Source organism: Sapajus apella, unplaced genomic scaffold, assembly GCF_009761245.1.
Source record: "Sapajus apella isolate SASKATOON/1434 unplaced genomic scaffold, GSC_monkey_1.0 scaffold86, whole genome shotgun sequence".
Lineage (NCBI taxonomy): Eukaryota > Metazoa > Chordata > Mammalia > Primates > Cebidae > Sapajus > Sapajus apella.
Window position 1 is genome coordinate 7018566 of NW_022437026.1, and position 18262 is coordinate 7036827.

The 18262-nt window shown below is 45.4% G+C and overlaps 1 protein-coding gene across 2 annotated transcripts in view; it reads right to left on the bottom strand.

Moving 5' to 3' along the window:
* ANO2 (anoctamin 2) overlaps nucleotides 1–18262 on the bottom strand; it is a 391299-nt gene that overhangs the window by 157631 nt on the left and 215406 nt on the right. The window contains exons 13-15 of one of the 2 annotated variants that reach the window (XM_032254534.1): nucleotides 16612–16694; nucleotides 10179–10190; nucleotides 9847–9957 (exon numbers count right to left, since the gene is read on the bottom strand). In XM_032254534.1, coding sequence (XP_032110425.1) covers nucleotides 9847–9957; nucleotides 10179–10190; nucleotides 16612–16694 — 206 coding nt within the window. The remainder of the gene's footprint in view (nucleotides 1–9846; nucleotides 9958–10178; nucleotides 10191–16611; nucleotides 16695–18262) is intronic. The other variant, XM_032254535.1, reaches the window with a different exon arrangement.

Here is an 18262-nt window from a genome sequence, read left to right on the forward strand (position 1 = left end):
ATTGAACAGCAACACTCACAATTCTTGTTCCACAATGATTTTGTGCAGTTTTCACTGGCTGCAACCACTGAAAATTCAGCTTCACTAAAACACGATGACATTACAAAAACAGTACTACATAACACTGGCAATAGTGTGTGGTTGTGGCGTACAGAGGTCAAGTATTGCTGGGCTTCCCTAAGAAGTATTTAGTAATTCCACATCATTTCTGTGACTTTGCTGTGGCACCCTGGGGTGTCTTGGGTTATTGGGAACCATAGTCTGATGAAATCATTTGTCCATGGCTTGTGTGTGTGTGTGTGTGTGTGTGTGTGTGTGTGTACGTGTGTGTAAACGAACCCGCGACCGGAGCCCAGAATAAATACAAATTTATACATGAATAAAGATGCAGCCGGGCACGGTGGCTCACACCTGTAATCACAATTCTTTGGGAGGCCAAGGCAGGCGGATCACGAGGTCAAGAGATCAAGACCATCCTGGCCAACATGGTGAAACCCCGTCTCTACTAAAAATACAAAAATTAGCTGGGTGTGGTGGCGCACACTTGTAGTCCCAGCTACTCAGGAGGCTGAGGCAGGAGAATTGCTTGAACCCGGGAGGCAGAGGTTGCAGTGAGCCGAGATCACGCCACTGCACTCCAGCCTGGCGCCTGGTGACGGAGCAAGAATCTGTCTCAAAAAAAAAAAAAAAAGGATGCATAGGACAAGCCCTGGAAGGGTGCATACCAAACCACTAGCTCTGGCTACTTCTATGGAGACAACATTGGGGGTAAAGAGGTCCAGGGAGACTTTCGTCAGAATGTTTCTGAAGATGCTTTCATGTATAATTTGTGTAATTATAAACAAAACAAAACAAAAAATCCTTGCCATGTAAGAGTGCTAAATTCTGTTCAGAAAGGGTCAGTGCCAAACTCCAGCACGCTGTGGGTACGCTGTGGATGAGTGCTTCTCGCTCAGTCCCTGAAATTTTTTATGGCATTTTTTTCAAGAGTCTTTCTTCCTTTCTCATTTCCCACGGCAGCAATTGTGAAGAGGTGGTAGCCAACCAGAATCACCGGTAGCTGTTCCCCAACTACCCCCCAAACCACCTCCCCAGAGTCCAGTGCTCACAGTTCACTCACAGCGCTGTGTGACGTTGGTGGTTGTTAAGGCTGGCTGTACTTTAGGTAGTTTGGAGCAGCTGCTTGGAGGCTGCTAGTCAAAGACTGTATTTACCTGCCTTCTGCTCATCTAGGTGGAGCCTGGTGGCTGGTTTCCGCCAATGAGGGGAAGGGAGGCAGGATCCAGTTCTAAATTTAAGTCCTAAAGTACCCCTAAGAAGATCCACACCCTAGACTGCCCACACCTCTACTCCCGCACTTCCTTGCTACATCCATTTCTCTGCTCCTTTGCTCTCCCATTTCTCTTAGCTGGGATGCCCCAGGGGCAGGGCAGGGGGTGTGACTGGGACTAGAGGTGAAAAAGAAAGTCACTCCATGAGAGATTACAGAGATAGGGAGGGGCAGGGACGGGCAGAGCAAGAAACAGACAGGGGAGCCAGAGCCAGAAACAATGCATTGTCAAAAATCAAAAAACAAAGTAAAAATTTAAAAAATAGCACGTAAAATTGTCAGGGTAACAATTCTACTTTTGTGACATAGGTTCCAGGGAGCTACATTTCCCCTGAAACGAAGTGACCTGTTTCATCGTCCTTATTACCAAACGTGAGAAGGGTAAGGGCAGTGTGCACAGATCCTCTGAAGCGCAGACTGCAGAGCTGAACCAACCCGCAGTCTCTCAGCCCTTATCAAACGGGCTCAGAGACTGGCCTGAGAACACAGGGGCCTGACTCCCCGAACGCCCTTGGTTTGGGACAGAACCCAAGCCATTTTCTGCCAGTTATTCTTCAGCTCATGCAGGAGTCCAGGAGAGAACAAAGGTCCCAGGTGTCCTAACTCAGCCCTTAATAGTCAGAGTCCCACGGGGCACAGTGGCTCATGCCTGTAATCCCAGCATTTGGGAGGCCAAGGCGGATGGTCATGACGTCAGGAGTTCGAGACCAGCCTAACCAACATGGAGAAACCCCGTCTCTACTAAAAATACAAAAATTAGCCAGGTGTGGTGTCGCGCGCCTGTAGTCCCAGCTATTCAGCAGGCTGAGCCAGGAGAATCGCTAGAACCTGCAAGTGGAGGATGCAGTGAGCCAAGATCACGCCACTGTACTCTAGCCTAGGCGACAGAACGAGACTCCATCTCAAAAAAAAAAAAAAAAAAAAAATAGCCAGAGTCCATGAAATGCCTGTGTAATAAGAATGCTTAGAGCCCTTAAGCACCAGGGCATAAACAGATTTCAGAAATGGAACCAGGATCATAGCTCATCTCAGCTTCTCTTAATACAAGAATCTCTGGCAAACTGAGTCCTCTTTCTGTGCCCCAGCGTTGCCCTTTGCCAGTGAGAAATCCTAAGACGAGGCTGCGATAATTATTTTGATTCTTTATGTTTTTGACCCTCAAATGGTTACTCAGTCATTTAGTGCCTCAAAAGAGGGCAGGAGGGAACTTCACTCTGCTCAAAGTATGTTCTGATAAACCACCCAAGGAATGCATGGAAAGCCAGGACCCTGTCCCCCTTGTCGCAGAGTGAGAGGCAAGAGGGACCCTCGTTCCCTGCTGGCTGAGCCTTCCTTCTCCACGCACCCGCACACTCCGTTGGACAATGTCTCAGCTTCTCATTGCTGTTGTCCAGCCTCCGCAGAGGCCCTGCAATTATGCATAATTTATTCCACGTGTTTGTTGCACCTGCCAGAGGCGTCTGTTGTAAATGTTTCAGTGCTTTGACTTGAGTTTTCTTTTGAAATAATTGTCCCCAGGGTGATGAACTGAGCGGTAAATTAACACCCCTCTATCCAAGGCCTCCTCTGGGCTCCTGTTCCCTTCTAGCTGCAGTGATCCCCATAAAACATTCATTAAATGCAGCGCCGCAGGTGGCACAGGCAGGGAGGGGAGCGCCCAGGCCTGCGAACTGGCTAACTCAATAGATGGGTGACAAGTTCCATGAAGAAACTCCCAGGACCAGTTGAATAGGAGTTTGTTTTAAACACCTTTTCAGTGATATGTTTCACAGGAGAAGACTCCTTTAACCCACATTTGCCATCAGCCCCCAGCTCTGCTTGGTCATGTTCTTTGGATCTTGACACAAAAACACATTTTTGCTCCTCTTGGAAGCCTTCTGTTATCTGAGCCCATCTGTGTCACTGCAATGACACCATCACTCAGGCGTGCTCCCTCTCTTTGTCTCCCTCACACACACACACACACTGTAACATAATCTCACACCACTGGCACACTCTCACACACCCACTCACACCCACTCACACACACACACTAACACAATCTCACACATGCTCACGCCACGGACACACCTGCTCACTCACACAAACACTCTCAACAGTTCAGGAATGGTCTAACAAGCTGACTATTGGTGTATTTATTCATTATGTCAGTGGTGAGCATTCCTTTGTTTCCTGTTAAATTTTTATTTCTCTTCCCCGATAGCAAGGACTCCACTTGTAAATGATAGTGGCTAGTGGGTTCTAAAGTGACATCGGCTTATTGCCTGGAATTCCGTGCCAGCACTTTGCCGGTGGCTCTCAGATCGATTCTGCTGTTCCTTTCCTCTGCTCCACGCTGCAGGGAACTGACACCAAAAACTGTATTTCCCGGAATAACTCATCAACTGACTTTAGGTTAGGTCTGGCCAATGGGAGGTACTGATGAGAGCCTGGGAAGCAGAAGAGGGAAATTCAGAGTATTTCTCCCCCACTTTTTCCATCTGCTCCAGATGTCATCTCCTCCAGGATTCCAGCTCCCACTGGGTGGTCCTGGCTCCTGAGCTCTGGTAAGACCATTTCCACTGCTGTCCTTGCAGCCCCAAGGTGGTGCCCACTTCCTGCCATGCTAACCTCTGCTGCCTCACTGTCTTTCTTGCCTCAGCATCCCTTTTTCTAACACCTTCAGAATTAGCTCTTCGTAATGTCCCGCTGCTGACCTGTGTAGCGTGAGCTTTGCCTTCTTACTGTACTCTAACTAATACAAAGTTTATTGGAAGCAAAGGAGGCCTGGGCAGAGAAAGCACTGAGTGGAAGGTTAGAGGGATGAGAGGCAAAGACCAGCACTGCTCCTCAGCTTGCCAGCTCTAGCACCTTGCCATCTGCACTCAGCTTTGAGCTTTGCCATCTTGTAGGAACAGAGAGAAATGATGTCCTGCTGGGAAACTTAAGAAAACCTCCAAATCTGTCCAGAATAGGCAGTCTAGAAAAGATTCAGACTGATTTAGGGGAAAAAAAATCCAGGCTATTCTTTTATTAAAAATTCCAGATTCAGTATTCTTTCTTTAAAATACGCTATTTATCTGTGTTTATATTCCTGAATTTTCCCTACTGTCTGCTGAACCTCTAGCCGTAAACTGAGCTGATTCTACCCACTGTTGTCCTCAGTGGAAATAGAGCTTCACCCCACTAAAATTTATACAAAACCACTAATGTAGGGTGCCTCGTTTGTCTCTCACCCACCTTTCCAGTGAATACCACAGTCCTTTTGCCTTTACTTTAGGAAAGAAGAATCAAACGTGACTTTGTAGGATTGTTTGAGGATCCGTTGAAGGAAAATGTTCAATAGACACAGGAGCAAGAAGTTGAGAGCATTGCTTTTGAGTCAGACTGCCTGGTACGGACTCTGACTCCACCATGCATCATCACCGAGCAGCTTATGTTCCCCTGTAGACCTCAGCCTTCTCATCCGTGAGTTGGGGATCATAACAATTTTGAGACTTAAAGGAAGTAATATCTGTAAAGCTTTGCATATTATGTATAAGCACTCCATAAATGTTACTTATAATTTTATCATTGTCAACACCTTCCTATGCCCACATCCTTGAAAATCAATGAGAAGGCATAAGAACCAAGTTACTATCATATCAGATAAATAAGGGACAGTCCAATACCCCAAACTGATGAGTTGATGACCAACATCATCTCTGCACATCAGCAAAGAAAACTGCTGACTCTCAGAACTGGAGAGGCTGTATAATCTAATCTCCCTACATGACAGCTGAGGTGGAAAAGACACAGAAGGCTCAGCTGCATGGTGGTGGTACCATAACTCCTACCCCAGGGTCCTAATATATGGTTATTACCTCATTACAGTTCAGAACATTTCATTTCAGATCAACATCAGGTTGATGTGATGTGAATTGCTCTCAAGGAAGCTGATACGGTTTGGATACGTGTTTCCCCCCAAATGTCATGTTGAATAGAAATCCTCAATGCTGGAGGTGGAGACTGGTGTTTGGATCATGGGGCGGGGGGATCCATCATGGCTTGGTGCTGTCTTGGCAAAGGTGAGTGTGTTCTGTGAGATCTGGTCATTTTAAAGTGTGTGGCACCTCCCCCCATAACCCACTCCTCTTTCCCACTCCTGCTTTCACCAAGTGACATGCCTGCTCCCCCTTCGTCTCCTTAGAGCTGAGAAGATGCCACCACCATGCCTTCTATAAACCCTATAGAACCGTCACCCAATTAAACCTCTCTTTTTAATAAATTACTCAGTCTCAGGTATTTATTTATAGCAATACAAGAATGGCCTTAGAGAGAAACCTTAGAGAGAGAGCTTAAAACAAACCAAAAAAAAAAGAAGAAGGAAAGAAATTGCCTACAGCTAACATGAGACTTCATGGTGACTTAATGGTGAAAGACTAAATTTTTTTCTCCTATGATCAAAAACAAAGCAAGGAAGTCCATTATCACCACTGCTATTCAGCATTGTACAGGAGATTCTAATAAGGGCAATTAGGAAGTAAGCAGAGGGGGTGGGGATAAAATATATCCAGATTGGCAAAAAGAAGTAAAACTATCTCTATTCAGATGACACAATCTCATACATACAAAATCCTAAGGAATCCATTAAAAATTTTCAGAAAAGTTGTGGGATATGAGATCAAATATAGAAAAATCAATTATATTTCTATATTCTGTCAATGAATAATCCAAAAATAAAATTTAAAAAAAACACATTTTTAAATTTATTTATTTTACTTTAGGTGCACACGATATCTGGCATTTCTCCCCGTGTTGTCCCTCCCCACACCCCCTTCCCTCCCCACCCCCCACTGTCTCTCCCCTACCCCCCCAACTGCCCCCAGTGTGTGATGCTCCTCTCCCTGAGTCCTTCTTTCTAAATTAGTCTATAGATTCAACTCAATCCCTACCAAAATCTCAGCTTGTTTCCTTATAGACATGGACAAGCTAGTCATGAAGTTCATATGGAAATGCAAAGCATCCAGAATTGTCAAAACCATTTTGAAAGAAAAGTACAAAGTCAGAGGACTTATGCCCTCAATTTCAAAACTTACTAAACAGGCACAGTAACCAAGACAGGGTGGTACTACATAAGAGCAGACATAGAGATCGATGGAATAGAATTGATGTCCAGAAAGAAACTCTTACATTTATGATCAACTGACTTTTGATGAGGGTGTCAAGATAATTCAGCGAGGAAAACAGTCTGTTCAACAAATGGTGCTGGGACAACTGAATATCTACATGCAGAAAAATACATTTGAATCCTCTCCTTAAATCATACACAAAAATTAACTCAAAATGGACCATACTCCTAACTGTAAGTGTTAAAACTATAAAAGTCTTAGAAGAAAAACTAGAAATATCTTAATGACATTGGATTAGGCAAGGTTCCATAGATACAACACAAAAGTGTAAGTGACAAAACTAGATAAATTGACCTATTTCAAAATTAAAACCTATGCTTCAAATAATCTCATCAACAAAATGAGAAGACAATCTACAGACTTAAAGAAACTATTTCTACATCATATTATTTGATAAGACTGGTATTCTAAGCAGATAAAGAACTTCATGTATCCCAAATATAGAAAGAACTTCATATATTCCAAATACACAAATAACTCTTACAACCTGACAATCAAAAGCCAATTAACCCAATATTTTTAAGAGGCAAAGGATTTGAATAGATATTTTTCCAGAGAAGACATGCAAATGACCAATAAGCACATGAAAAGATGATCACATCATTAGTCATTAGGGAAATGCAAGTTAAAACTACAATGAAATACCACGTCACACCACTAGGATGGTTAAGTTCAAAAAGCGGAAAATAAGTGTTGGTGAGGATGTGGGGATGCTGGAAACCTCAAAAACTGCTGGTTGGAATGTAAAATAATACAGCCACTTTGGAAAATAGTATGGCAGTTCTCTAAAAGGTTAAACACAGAGTTACCATATGACCCAGCAATTCTACTCCTAGGTATATACCCAAGAGAAATGAAAGCATATAGCCAAAAAAAACAAAAACAAATTTGTACACAAACGTTTATGGCAGCATTATTCATAATAGCGCGAAAGTGGAGACCACTCAAATGTCCATCAACTGCATGGGTAAGTAAAATGAGGCAAATCCAAAATATGGAATATTATTTGGCAATAAAAAAGGATGAAGTGCTGATATATGCCACAGCATGGATGAATTCTAAAAAAAAAGTGTTGTTAAGTGAAAGAAGCAAAGGACCGCATATTCTGTGATTCAATTTACATGAAAGTCCAGAATAGGCAAATCTATAAGACAGAAAGTAGGTCAGTTATTAACCACAACTTGGCCATTATTGGGTACAGGATTTCTTTTTGGGATAATAAAAATGTTTTAAACATAAATTGTGTAGATAATTGCACAAATCTGTGAATGCATTAAAAACAACTGAATTGTATACTTCAAACGGGGGAATTTTAGGGTATAAAATTAAATCTCAATAGAGATGTTTAAAAAGTCAATGGACTTGGTATCTTTAAAATTAAAGAGGAGGAAAAAAGCTAATAAAACTTGGGGATCAGGCAGAGCTGGGTTTGATTACCAGCTTCTACACAACTAGCTATGTGATCTTAAGAAAATTCCTGTACCACTCTGGGCCTCAGTAAATGGTAGCTTTTTTTACTGCTCAGCAGGAAGGAAAGTAAGGAAAGGTAGGGATCTGCAGCATCAGGGTTACAGTGAAGGCAGAACCAAGGTGATCTTCTGGAGTGAAACAAGCACATCCAAGACCACCCACTAGAATTTGATTCTTTAGCCCCTGTCTATTCCCCAGAAGAAAAGATGCCTTTCCTAAATATTCCATATGCAATGGGCCCCGGCAGCGATGTTATGCAGTGGTTAGTGACTACAACACTTCCTGCAAACAAGAGCAGCACCCATCCTTACCTCTCACCTATGGCTGGATTTGGCAAGAAAGAAGCATTCCCAATGTTAAAGGAACTGAGGGAACACAATAAGGATCCTGACAATCAAATTCTAGGCCATTTGTATCTTACACTGCTCATCTGAGAAGGTCATTTCCCCCCAGTGCCCATAAGGCATTAGATGCTTTGAGCTTTGCATTCTCAACACTGTAATGAAAATAGATGTTGAATGCTACAACATAAACATATGCATCATTCATAATGCATTCAGATGTTTTTTAATTATTCATGGTTCCTGAAAGTTATTTGACCAATCATGCATATATACCCAAGCAATGTTTATATTAGAACCACAGCCTCAGTGTATGCAGTTCCAGCTCCTCGGCATTCCCGTCTATGGAATTAAAATTAAATGAGTCAGTGGTCAATAAAAGTTACATGTGATTTCCATAAAATTATCCATTGTATATTGCTATGGGGTGGAGAAAGAAGTTTGCATGGCATTGCCAAAGCTGACAGAACACAGAATGCTTGCTTTCTGATGAGGGTGGCAGTGACGATTAGTCTTTCCTAAGAATGAATTCATTATTTCCCTGAATAATTGGTGGTCTTGGACTTGCTCTTCATCTAGGAAAAAAATAACTCAGAGGGCCACCCTCTCTGTTCTGTTTAAGTTGTTTTCTTAAAAAAAAAAAAAATGCCAGTATTCTGGGCTCGAAAACACCACATTCTTCTGTTTTGATGCTTGCATAAATTTGCATGTTAACATGAATGGTTCCAACTTAAAGAATGTAAAATGAAATGAAATTTGAATTCAAATCCAAGATGGAGACAAGATACATCTAAAAGCAACAGATTTTCAATCTAGTGGATTTTTTTTCAAGAACCAGATTAAGAAAGACATAAACTCTCTCTCTCTCTCTCTCTCTCTCTCTCTCTCTCCCCCCCCCCCCCCAAAGAAGGGTGGCACACAGAGACAGGTATTTCAAAGAGCCACTTCTTGCTGTCTCCTTTGGTTTTCCCATTGCAGCTGAAGGCTGTATGGTATAGTGGTCAGGTACACAGACTAATAGACCTGCACTGGAATTCCAGATCCACCTACAATTTACTGGCTGTGTGACCTCTGGCAAATGACTTAATATTTTTTCATGAGTCTTCATTTACCTAGCAATAGTACCTGCTTCACAGACTTATTGTGAGATAATGTAATGCCACTTAGAACAGTGTCTAACATAGAGCAAGCGTTCAAGAAGGGTTGGCCTCAGCGAGTGGCTGGGATGGTGGGGTACTGAGTATTTAGATGATGGTGAATACTAAATAATATTTAGATGATGGTAGGAGCCAGGCCTGAAGCAGTTTCTCCTCCAACCTGCCTTCCCATTTTGACCAGACAGCACTGCCCTGGAAAGAAAGGTCAAGTCATATGAAAGCCCATTTGCCCATGATCTCTGGCTGTCGCACAATGAGGGATGTCATGCTCTTATCTATCCTGCCCCACATCAACCCCTTCTCAAGCCCAGTCTTTCTTCACTAAGATGTGCCAAACAAAATGACAACAGGATGTCAATAAGTAAGGAGGACCATGACCAGCAAGCGCCATCTCATACCTCATCGTCACACTCCGTCGTGTTTGTGTCCAATTTCTGGACAGCCGACTTGTGGCTCTCCTTTAGCATTTTCTCTCGAACTCTGGTTTCATACTCAGGCCTGGAATGTTCCTAAAACAAAGAGCAGAGAGTGGTTGGTAAGCAGAAGGAAGAGTGGCCTTGGCCTGCAGGTAATAACCAGACACAGGTACATTAACATCAGCGTTTAGGATTGGACACTATTGAATATGAACACAATCACAAGGCGTCTAGATGTCACATCCTAACAAGAACACAACGTGAGGAAGAGACAGGGGGACACACAACATTCGTTATCACACTGAAAACCAAACCTGGGCACGTTCCTGGGGATAGCATCGGTGTTCAGAAAAGAGAGAGGAAATGTTAACTGGATGATTGATACAAAGGGAGGCCCCAGGCTTTGCAGAGCAGTCTGACCAGAGGCACAGGGACATCCCTGGTCATCCCACCAACTATCGTCAGACCTCAAACTTTAACTTTCAACACGCCAAGTCCCAGCTGGAGAAACAGATGTGCCCCACAGCTGGGAGTGAGGGCAACAACAAAACTCCTTCCCTGCACCATTATTCTGTGAGCTAAAATGGCGACCATTAAACATCAAAGTCAAGGGTGGCCATAGGGAATCTTAAAACTCACTTGCCTGGACCTGTTTCCTGTACAGCCTCAGTGAGTAACTCATTGGCAAGTACACCAATGCTCAAGAGACCTGGCTGGGCCATTCAGCAATGCAAACCTGAATTGTGAGTCATCAGGCATGGGAAAGAGCACCTAACTAATCCAGAGGACCATGGTCAAATCAGTGCAGATGCCGGGGGACAAAGATACATGACTCACTTCAAAGAAAATTTAACTGTGTACACCTGGCCTCACTGGCAGCTCTTCCTTACAGTTTCCAGCTCAAGAACAAACATCTACAGGTGTGAGGACTTCATGCTCCCGCATGGATAACTGCTGGGCGAGGAGTCCGGCACTGGCTCACGCTGGGCTCTGCTATTCAGGGAACACACATGTCCTTATCGCTGTCCACATCTCAGAGATTCCAAAGGTCAACGGGTCAGGCTCCTGACCTGTCTCTGGCTTTCCCAGGACATGCCATGATGTAGGACAGGACAGACCATGTAAGTGACTAACAAGCATAACTAAAACAGCAGGTGGTGTCATTCAAGTGTTTTTAAGGCTTTCAATTGTCACCCATTCTCCAAGGGGACGTCACTCCCACCCCTTCCAGGAGCCCTTCTCCAACTGCTGCAGCATACCTCCCAGGTGGGGTCTCCTCCCTCTCTGAACTCCTAGATCTTTATAGCTTATACCACACATGGTAGCTCTTCTAGCTGTTCTGCATGTGAGAGTCTTCTTATCCTAACATAAGGATCAGCTACCTGTGCTGTATTATTCTGTGTTTTATTATTGTGTATTATTGTGTATTATTCTTGGCACCACGCAGAACACATAGAAATCTCTCAATGCTTGTGAAGTGCACTTGATTTTGTCTCCCACCTTCATCCACTCTCCAACACAGCATTTCTTAAGGTGTGTGCCAAGATCATTTCGGCTATAAAAGGATTCCGAGATCTAAAAGACTGGAAAACACTATAACGTATCGACTTCCTGAGAGTCACAACGAGCATATTAAAAACTCTGAAAAGTACTACTGTCAACATGCTTGCTTAATTTTCCTAAACCCATCATTTCCCACAGAGCAACTTTTGCCTGCAACAATTAATATCCTGCAGGAATACTTTGGGAAGTATGGTTTGAGGTTTTCCCCCACGGCCTCTGAAATTTGGTTGCCTTTCTTCTACATTATTCCAATGGGAGATTTTAATTAAAAACTGTAGCAGTACCTTTCAGTGAGTTCCAGAACATAGACTCTGAATCTCTTCAGGCCAGAGGAGCCTCTCCCACTTCATACCCTACACAGGGGCAGAGGGAGGCACTCCAGCTGACTGGCAGGATGTTTCTGATGATCTCTGGCTTTCCAGGACACGCCATGGCGGTACACAGAGGAGTTTCCTTGAATGCCTCTAGATGTGCCTGTGGCTCACCTCCCCCCATGCTGGGTCCCAGTGCAGAGCCCCCATATCTTTTTTTTTTTGAGATAGAGTCTCACTCTGTCACCCAGGCTGGAATGCAGTGGCATGATCTCAGCTCACTACAACCTCTACCTCCCGAGCTCAAAGGATTCTCCTGCCTCAGCCTCCGGAGTAGCTGGGACTACAGGCACATGCCACCATGCCCAGCTGATTTTTCTGTATTTTTAGTAAAGACAGGGTTTCAGCATGTTGGCCAGGCTGGTCTCGAACTCCCAAAGTGCTAGGATCATGGGCGTGTGTCACTGCACCTGGTCATAACCCTCACCTTATTAAAACAAGCCTAGCTTCCTCAGCACTCGGACAGGAGTCCGAAACTCAAAGCAGAGACAAGATGCACTACACTCAACTGAAGCAGGCCTCACAAGGACCTCCCTGTTTGCAGCCAAGCAGGTGGGCTGAGATTATAGAATCCCTCAAAAGTGAACAACTGAGCTCCTGGCCAGGGCAGAGTACAGCCCCTGTGAGCGCTGCTTTGACACACACAGCCATGGGCAGATCAGCCTTATTCCTGATGTCCCCCAAACACAACAGCACTGGATGGGTAATCTGATGCCAAGTCATCACAGACCACCACCTCTCCCACCGAGACTCCGGGAACTGTTTCCATTTGGTCAGTCTACCCAGGAGCCAGCTGGGAGGAAGAACCCAAGCCTGCTCAGGACCACACTTGTCTCACCTAAAGAGGAAAGTCCAGACATACATCCAACAAATGGCTTCAACCAAGAGTCATGAAGCACCTGCTATGCTCTGAGTTCTTTCCAGGCACTGAGACTATAGTGCCGGTCCTAGACACAAGATCCCTCATTCCCCGGAACTTATCTCCAAGTAGAGGAAAATTATAGTGAGTAAACCAGCACACAAATGAGAAACTGGCAGATGAGGGTAAGAACAGCAGAAGAAATGAAGCAGGATGGCTGCTTCAGATTGGGGAGCTGGGGAAGGCCAATCTGAAGATGGCAATGTTTTCATTGAGACACAAAAGCCGAGAAAAGACAGGTGTCGCAGAGTCTGGGGGAAAAGCATTCTATGCAGCAGGAACAGCCAGGGCAAAGACTGGAATGGGCTCGAGACAGAACGAAGGCCTAGGTAGCCAGAAGGTCTAAACAAGGAGGAGAATGACACGAGCCGAGGATGGAAAGATAGGCAGAGGATTTGGTTTCCTATGAAAGCAGAAAGATGTCACTGAGGATATCTAAGCTCTGATGTGATACACGAGAGCTGGGAGAGAGATGGGTGGGCAGGATATCTGTGTTCAGATAAGGCCACACTGTCTAAAAGGCCCGGAATATCCCTGATGCGACAGAAGGTAAAGGGCAAGAGAGGCCCACTGAGTTGAAGATTATCCCATTTTAAAGGATGAAACTCTGGAGGTCTAGCAGATCTCCCTGCAACAAAGACAAACAGGATCAGATGAGTCCTTCAATAAGTCCCATGGTGGTGTCCACAGGTACACCCAGAGGCAGGCCTGCACCTGCCCAGGGGGTGGGCTCTTGGGCTTGCTTGCTGCCTTCCTTCCCTACCCTCATAAGAAAGCAGTCTCCAGTCTTCTTCTGGCTTCTCTCTGGTTTCCTAGCTGGATGCAGGCCCCACTGCTTGTTCTACCCCTCTTGGGGTGTCCCACCTGCTGGAGGCACTCTTGGGGTGTCCCACCTGCTGGAGGCACCCAAGTGGGAGTACTGGAGGGTGCACAAGCTTTGGTGTATGTCAGTTGGCACCCTCCTTTCCCCTGGGAAGCAAGTGTTTCCTAGCAAATACCGTGGGGAAGAATGATGTCTTAAGGTTATAGACAGCTAGACTTGCAAGTATTCCTGATGCTGGGAGGTGTCTGGGTAAAATAGAAAAAACTTCTAATCATGACTTTAAAGGATCCCTGCCTCCCTCCCTCCAATGCCCAAGTAACATCTGCCTTCTACTCACCCCTCATTTGAATGTAAGTTAAACACTTCATGTAAGTCCTAGGACCCTTGTTCAAGTCATTCATCCCTTGCTATCCTGACCTTCCTGCTTTCCCATGGCCTGAGAGACACAGATTAGCAATCAGGACTCTCCCTGACCTGGCCCCCAAACTATACTTTTTCCTTGTCACCACTGCATACTGAGTCCTGTCCCCTGCAGCCAACTTGGCTTTCAAGATATCTTGTTGTTGCCTATCTACACCCCTCACTTTCCAAGGTCAAGGCTTCTGCTGCTGTTTCTTTCTTGTGGGCGCCCCTTCTTCCCTTTGCTGCCCATTAAAAGCCAACCGGTCTTCAAAACCCTGATTTTTTTAAGCATTTCCTCTCTACATTAGCCAGAGCAATTTCTCTCACACACTCTCCATTCTATTCTAAATATTTATAGACCAAAGAGCACCCTGCTGAATGCAGCTCCTTGGAGATCAGACACTATGCCTGAGACAGTTCCATATTCCATACAAAAACCTAGTATGTAGTAGATGCTTAATGGCCATATAGAGAACTGAACTGAACTGTATGTGTGCTAATCCAAACTAGAAATGCATTAAAGGAAAAGCTGAGGCTGGCCTGTGCACATGTGGGGCACGCCAATCACGCTACAGAACCAACCAGCCCTGCAGCAACCTCACACAGCGCTCTCATCCGGAATGTCTCCTCAGGCCCTGGGTAAACCCAGTCTTGGCCAGGCGCCTCTCAGCCAGCACATGAGCTCCTCAAATCGTGTACCTCCCAGGAAGTTACCATGGCTCATTGGGTTAAACAGATAAACAGGAAACCTGGCTACAGAAAGAAAAACGGATTATAATCTCACTCCTGCCAGGGGCTTGTTACAGAGATTTCAAGGGTATTGAGTTATAACTGATGCTTTTCTGATGGAGAGTGTGTGTTTACACTTGCTCTCTGACAGAGAGACGTGAGGGCTTCCTGGACTCTACTCAGCAGACACACTTAGCTTGTCTCTGGCCCCACACAGACTTGGATGCCAGGATGCATCATCTCTTTTTTGGAAACATTCTAGCCCCCAGCATTAGGGGAGAAGGCACTGTACCCTACCCACCTCCCCCAACCTCCCTCTCTGCCTCTCTCATATATATGGGGCATATTTCAGCTAAATCAAATGGGACCGATAATACAAAGATGTCCCTACTAGATCACCCACATTCAAACTTCAATAGTTCTTCCTATTGGAAGGACCAGTTTGGCCATTTTCCTGCAAGAAATGCAACTGTCTTTATTATTCTCTGTTGCTTATCTTCCTAAATAATTTGAATCCTCTCCGAAGGCAGAATACGTATGTATATTCTCTCTCTCACCACAGAGTTCATGATAGTATTAGTCTCAGGGTATAGGCTCAATCCCTAGGACTGGAGTAGAGTGGGTGTGTGTACCCAATATATGGTAATGCAGTGGGGTGGAGCAGGATGGGGTGCAGTTGAGTGAGGACCCATGGGAGGTGGAGAAAGGCTACATCACTGCGTCTCCCCTTCCAGCACTCTCAGTCAGCACAACCTGCACGGGTAGATTCCATTCCACGCAGCTGCCCTGTGGCTCCTGCCATCCCTCGGCCCACCTGCTCAAAGGCAAGTAGACTATTTACGGCATTAAGGAGAAGAAATGGTAACATTCCACAGACATGGGGACACACAGGCTGGGAAGAGACTAAATTAGGAATTTTGTTTTTTCTCATAAAGTTTCAGAGTCACAAGGTCCGAGGTCCTGAGTCCAAGGCAATCACTGTAGGAGAGTAAGGAGGAGGCTTGTGTTCCACATAGCCACCTTACTGCTGTGGCCAGACCTTGCAAGTGGGTACGCAGGCAACTGAAAGTGCCTCCTGGTCCTTCTAGACACAGCTCTCAGCCCCCTCACCCACGATGTCCTCACTATTGAGAGTCTCTGCCATCCATGGTGGCACACGGTATCAGGAGACCTTGAAGGTTTTAATGGTCAGAACAGAGGGGTTTGCTGAGCTTGGAAGTGAAAGAAGACGGAAGGAGGGCTGAGTGGCAGTAGGGTTGCTGTCTGGAGGAGCGGGAGTTATAGTGGGAAGAGATCACGGGAGCAAACACGACATACAACCCATCATCAGCTCACCAGCATCGAGAATGGGGGGCTAGTCCTCAGAAGAGCCATGAGGGAAGGCTGATGTATTTGCATTATTTAAAGATCATCTGTCCAGAACACTGCTCTAGAAGAACCCACCCTTTTCCCTTAGCTCACGCCTCCCAACACCAGTTTCATACAAAGTGCACAGGCTTATACCACAGAGGATTAGTGGTTCTTCCCTCTTTCACAGACATCAAAGGCAACCAGCACCTGACACCCCTGCCTCTCCTTTGACCCTCAGGAGGATCTCAGGGCATTCTCACATATACCTGATTCTCCAGCTTTATGATCTCAAGATTACCTCTTGCCTCTTGTTCTTGCATCTTCTGCCTCCTCTTTCCCCAGAGGCGGGCACTGGGACATCTGCCCAAACATCAGGCTCAATGCCCTCCGGCTCAAGGGAAGAGGGGGCACTTGAACTCTTGGCCTCAGTGCATGTCAACCATGGCCCAGCCCATGGAGCCAAGCTACACAGGCAGCCACTGTGAGACCCGGCCAGCGACAGCAGACAAACATGGGTATCTGACTCAAGGGAGTCCACTTCCAAGGTCAAAGTAGAGCCAAAGCCCACAGAAATACGTGAGAGGACTCACTTCTTCTTCCTCTATGCCAGTCAGGTCCCAAAAGTAGCCCAGTCGCATCTGTAGCCTCTTCCAGTTTTCCAGGAACATGGTGGCTTAAAAAGAACAGCAACAACAAAAACTCTATTATTTTCAAAGAGTGCATTCTATACCCTTTGGGCTCACCAGTGGAGACTGAAGATAAACTAATATATTTTACATTTAGAAGCTCTCTTTAATGGATTTAGCCTCTTTTTCTTGCTTCTAGTTGAAACTGCTGAAAACACTCCACATCCTCGAGAGCCAATCGATACATTAAACACACACACACGCATGCGCGCGCGCGCACACACACACACACACACACGCGCGCGCGCTCCTTTCTCCACTTCTAAGTTATGAGAAGAGGGTAAACACTGATGACCTGGAGAAGTGAAGTAAGGATGGAAGGATGAAGAAAATAAACAGGGAGGGACGTGTAGGACTTTTTGACCAGCCTCATCTTGCCTATGTGTACATTCTTTCTTCTTTCACCTTCATCAGCACTCTCACTTTTTCCCTACATTTCTTTCTTTCTGTCCCCGGCACCATTTGCCTCATTTGGGCCCTAATCACCTCATTCTGAGGTTATATAACACTATCCTAACAGTTCTACCTGACTCCAGACTTCCAGCCTTCCAACCCATCCTGCATGCAGCTGATAGAATCATCCCTCTAAAGTAGTATGCATTCATTCTTCCTTTGCTTAGCAAATAATTGTCGAATCCCTGCCACACCTACACATCCATCAGTTTGCCTGCCCCACCCATGGCCCTTTGAAGGACCAGCATGCCTTTCTCAGCATGCTCTGGAAAGAACCTGATACCCCCACCAGCACAAACCTACAGCCAGGTTTTCTTATACCAGGGCTGAATGTCTGATCCAGGGCCTGCTGATGGAACAGTCAGACTCCCTCTTTTGAAAATTGCAACTAAAAGACACAAAGAGGATCAGGGAAGGGAGAGACCACGCAGCACCCAAAATGAGGGAAGACCACAGTTTCTGACAGCATCTCCAGCTCCAGTTCCCAAGAGGCCTGCCTGTATTTCATTTCCTATACGCAGGAGCTTGCCTCTTGCTTTCTTAAAACAAATCTCTTGTTATTTGAGTATGTTTGAGTGAATTGTTAATCCTGCAAAAGCACCAGCGCCAATGAAGGTATCTGCAGTGTAAGAAACACCATTCTAGGCATTGTCGGGGAGATTGGGTGAACTTCATGTGGATTTTGCTTCTCAAGCGGTTTACAGCCTGTGAGAAGAGATTGTAAACAACCACAATACATGGCATAAAGCGATCAGGGTCTTAAGAATGACACAGCTGAAAAAGCTGTGGGCCTGTGATGAGAAGTGCTAGCTGCCAGAGGAGTCATCCGAGCTGATTTTTGAAGGACAATGGCATTCAAGCACTAAAGAAGAAGGGGGCAGAGGAAGCGTGCCAACACCCCCTGCCTACATGTTCAATGGCCCCTTAGTCTACGTTCTTCTCTCTGGATTCCAGGACTATGTATGTTGAGCCTGAACCATCTATCTGAATCTCATCCAGCCATTTGTCAATATACAGCTCATGCCCGCATTGCAGCTGGGTCACCCCTTCACCATCCTCTCCATCCTTCAACTTGCACACATTGTCCCCGTCCCCTTGCCAT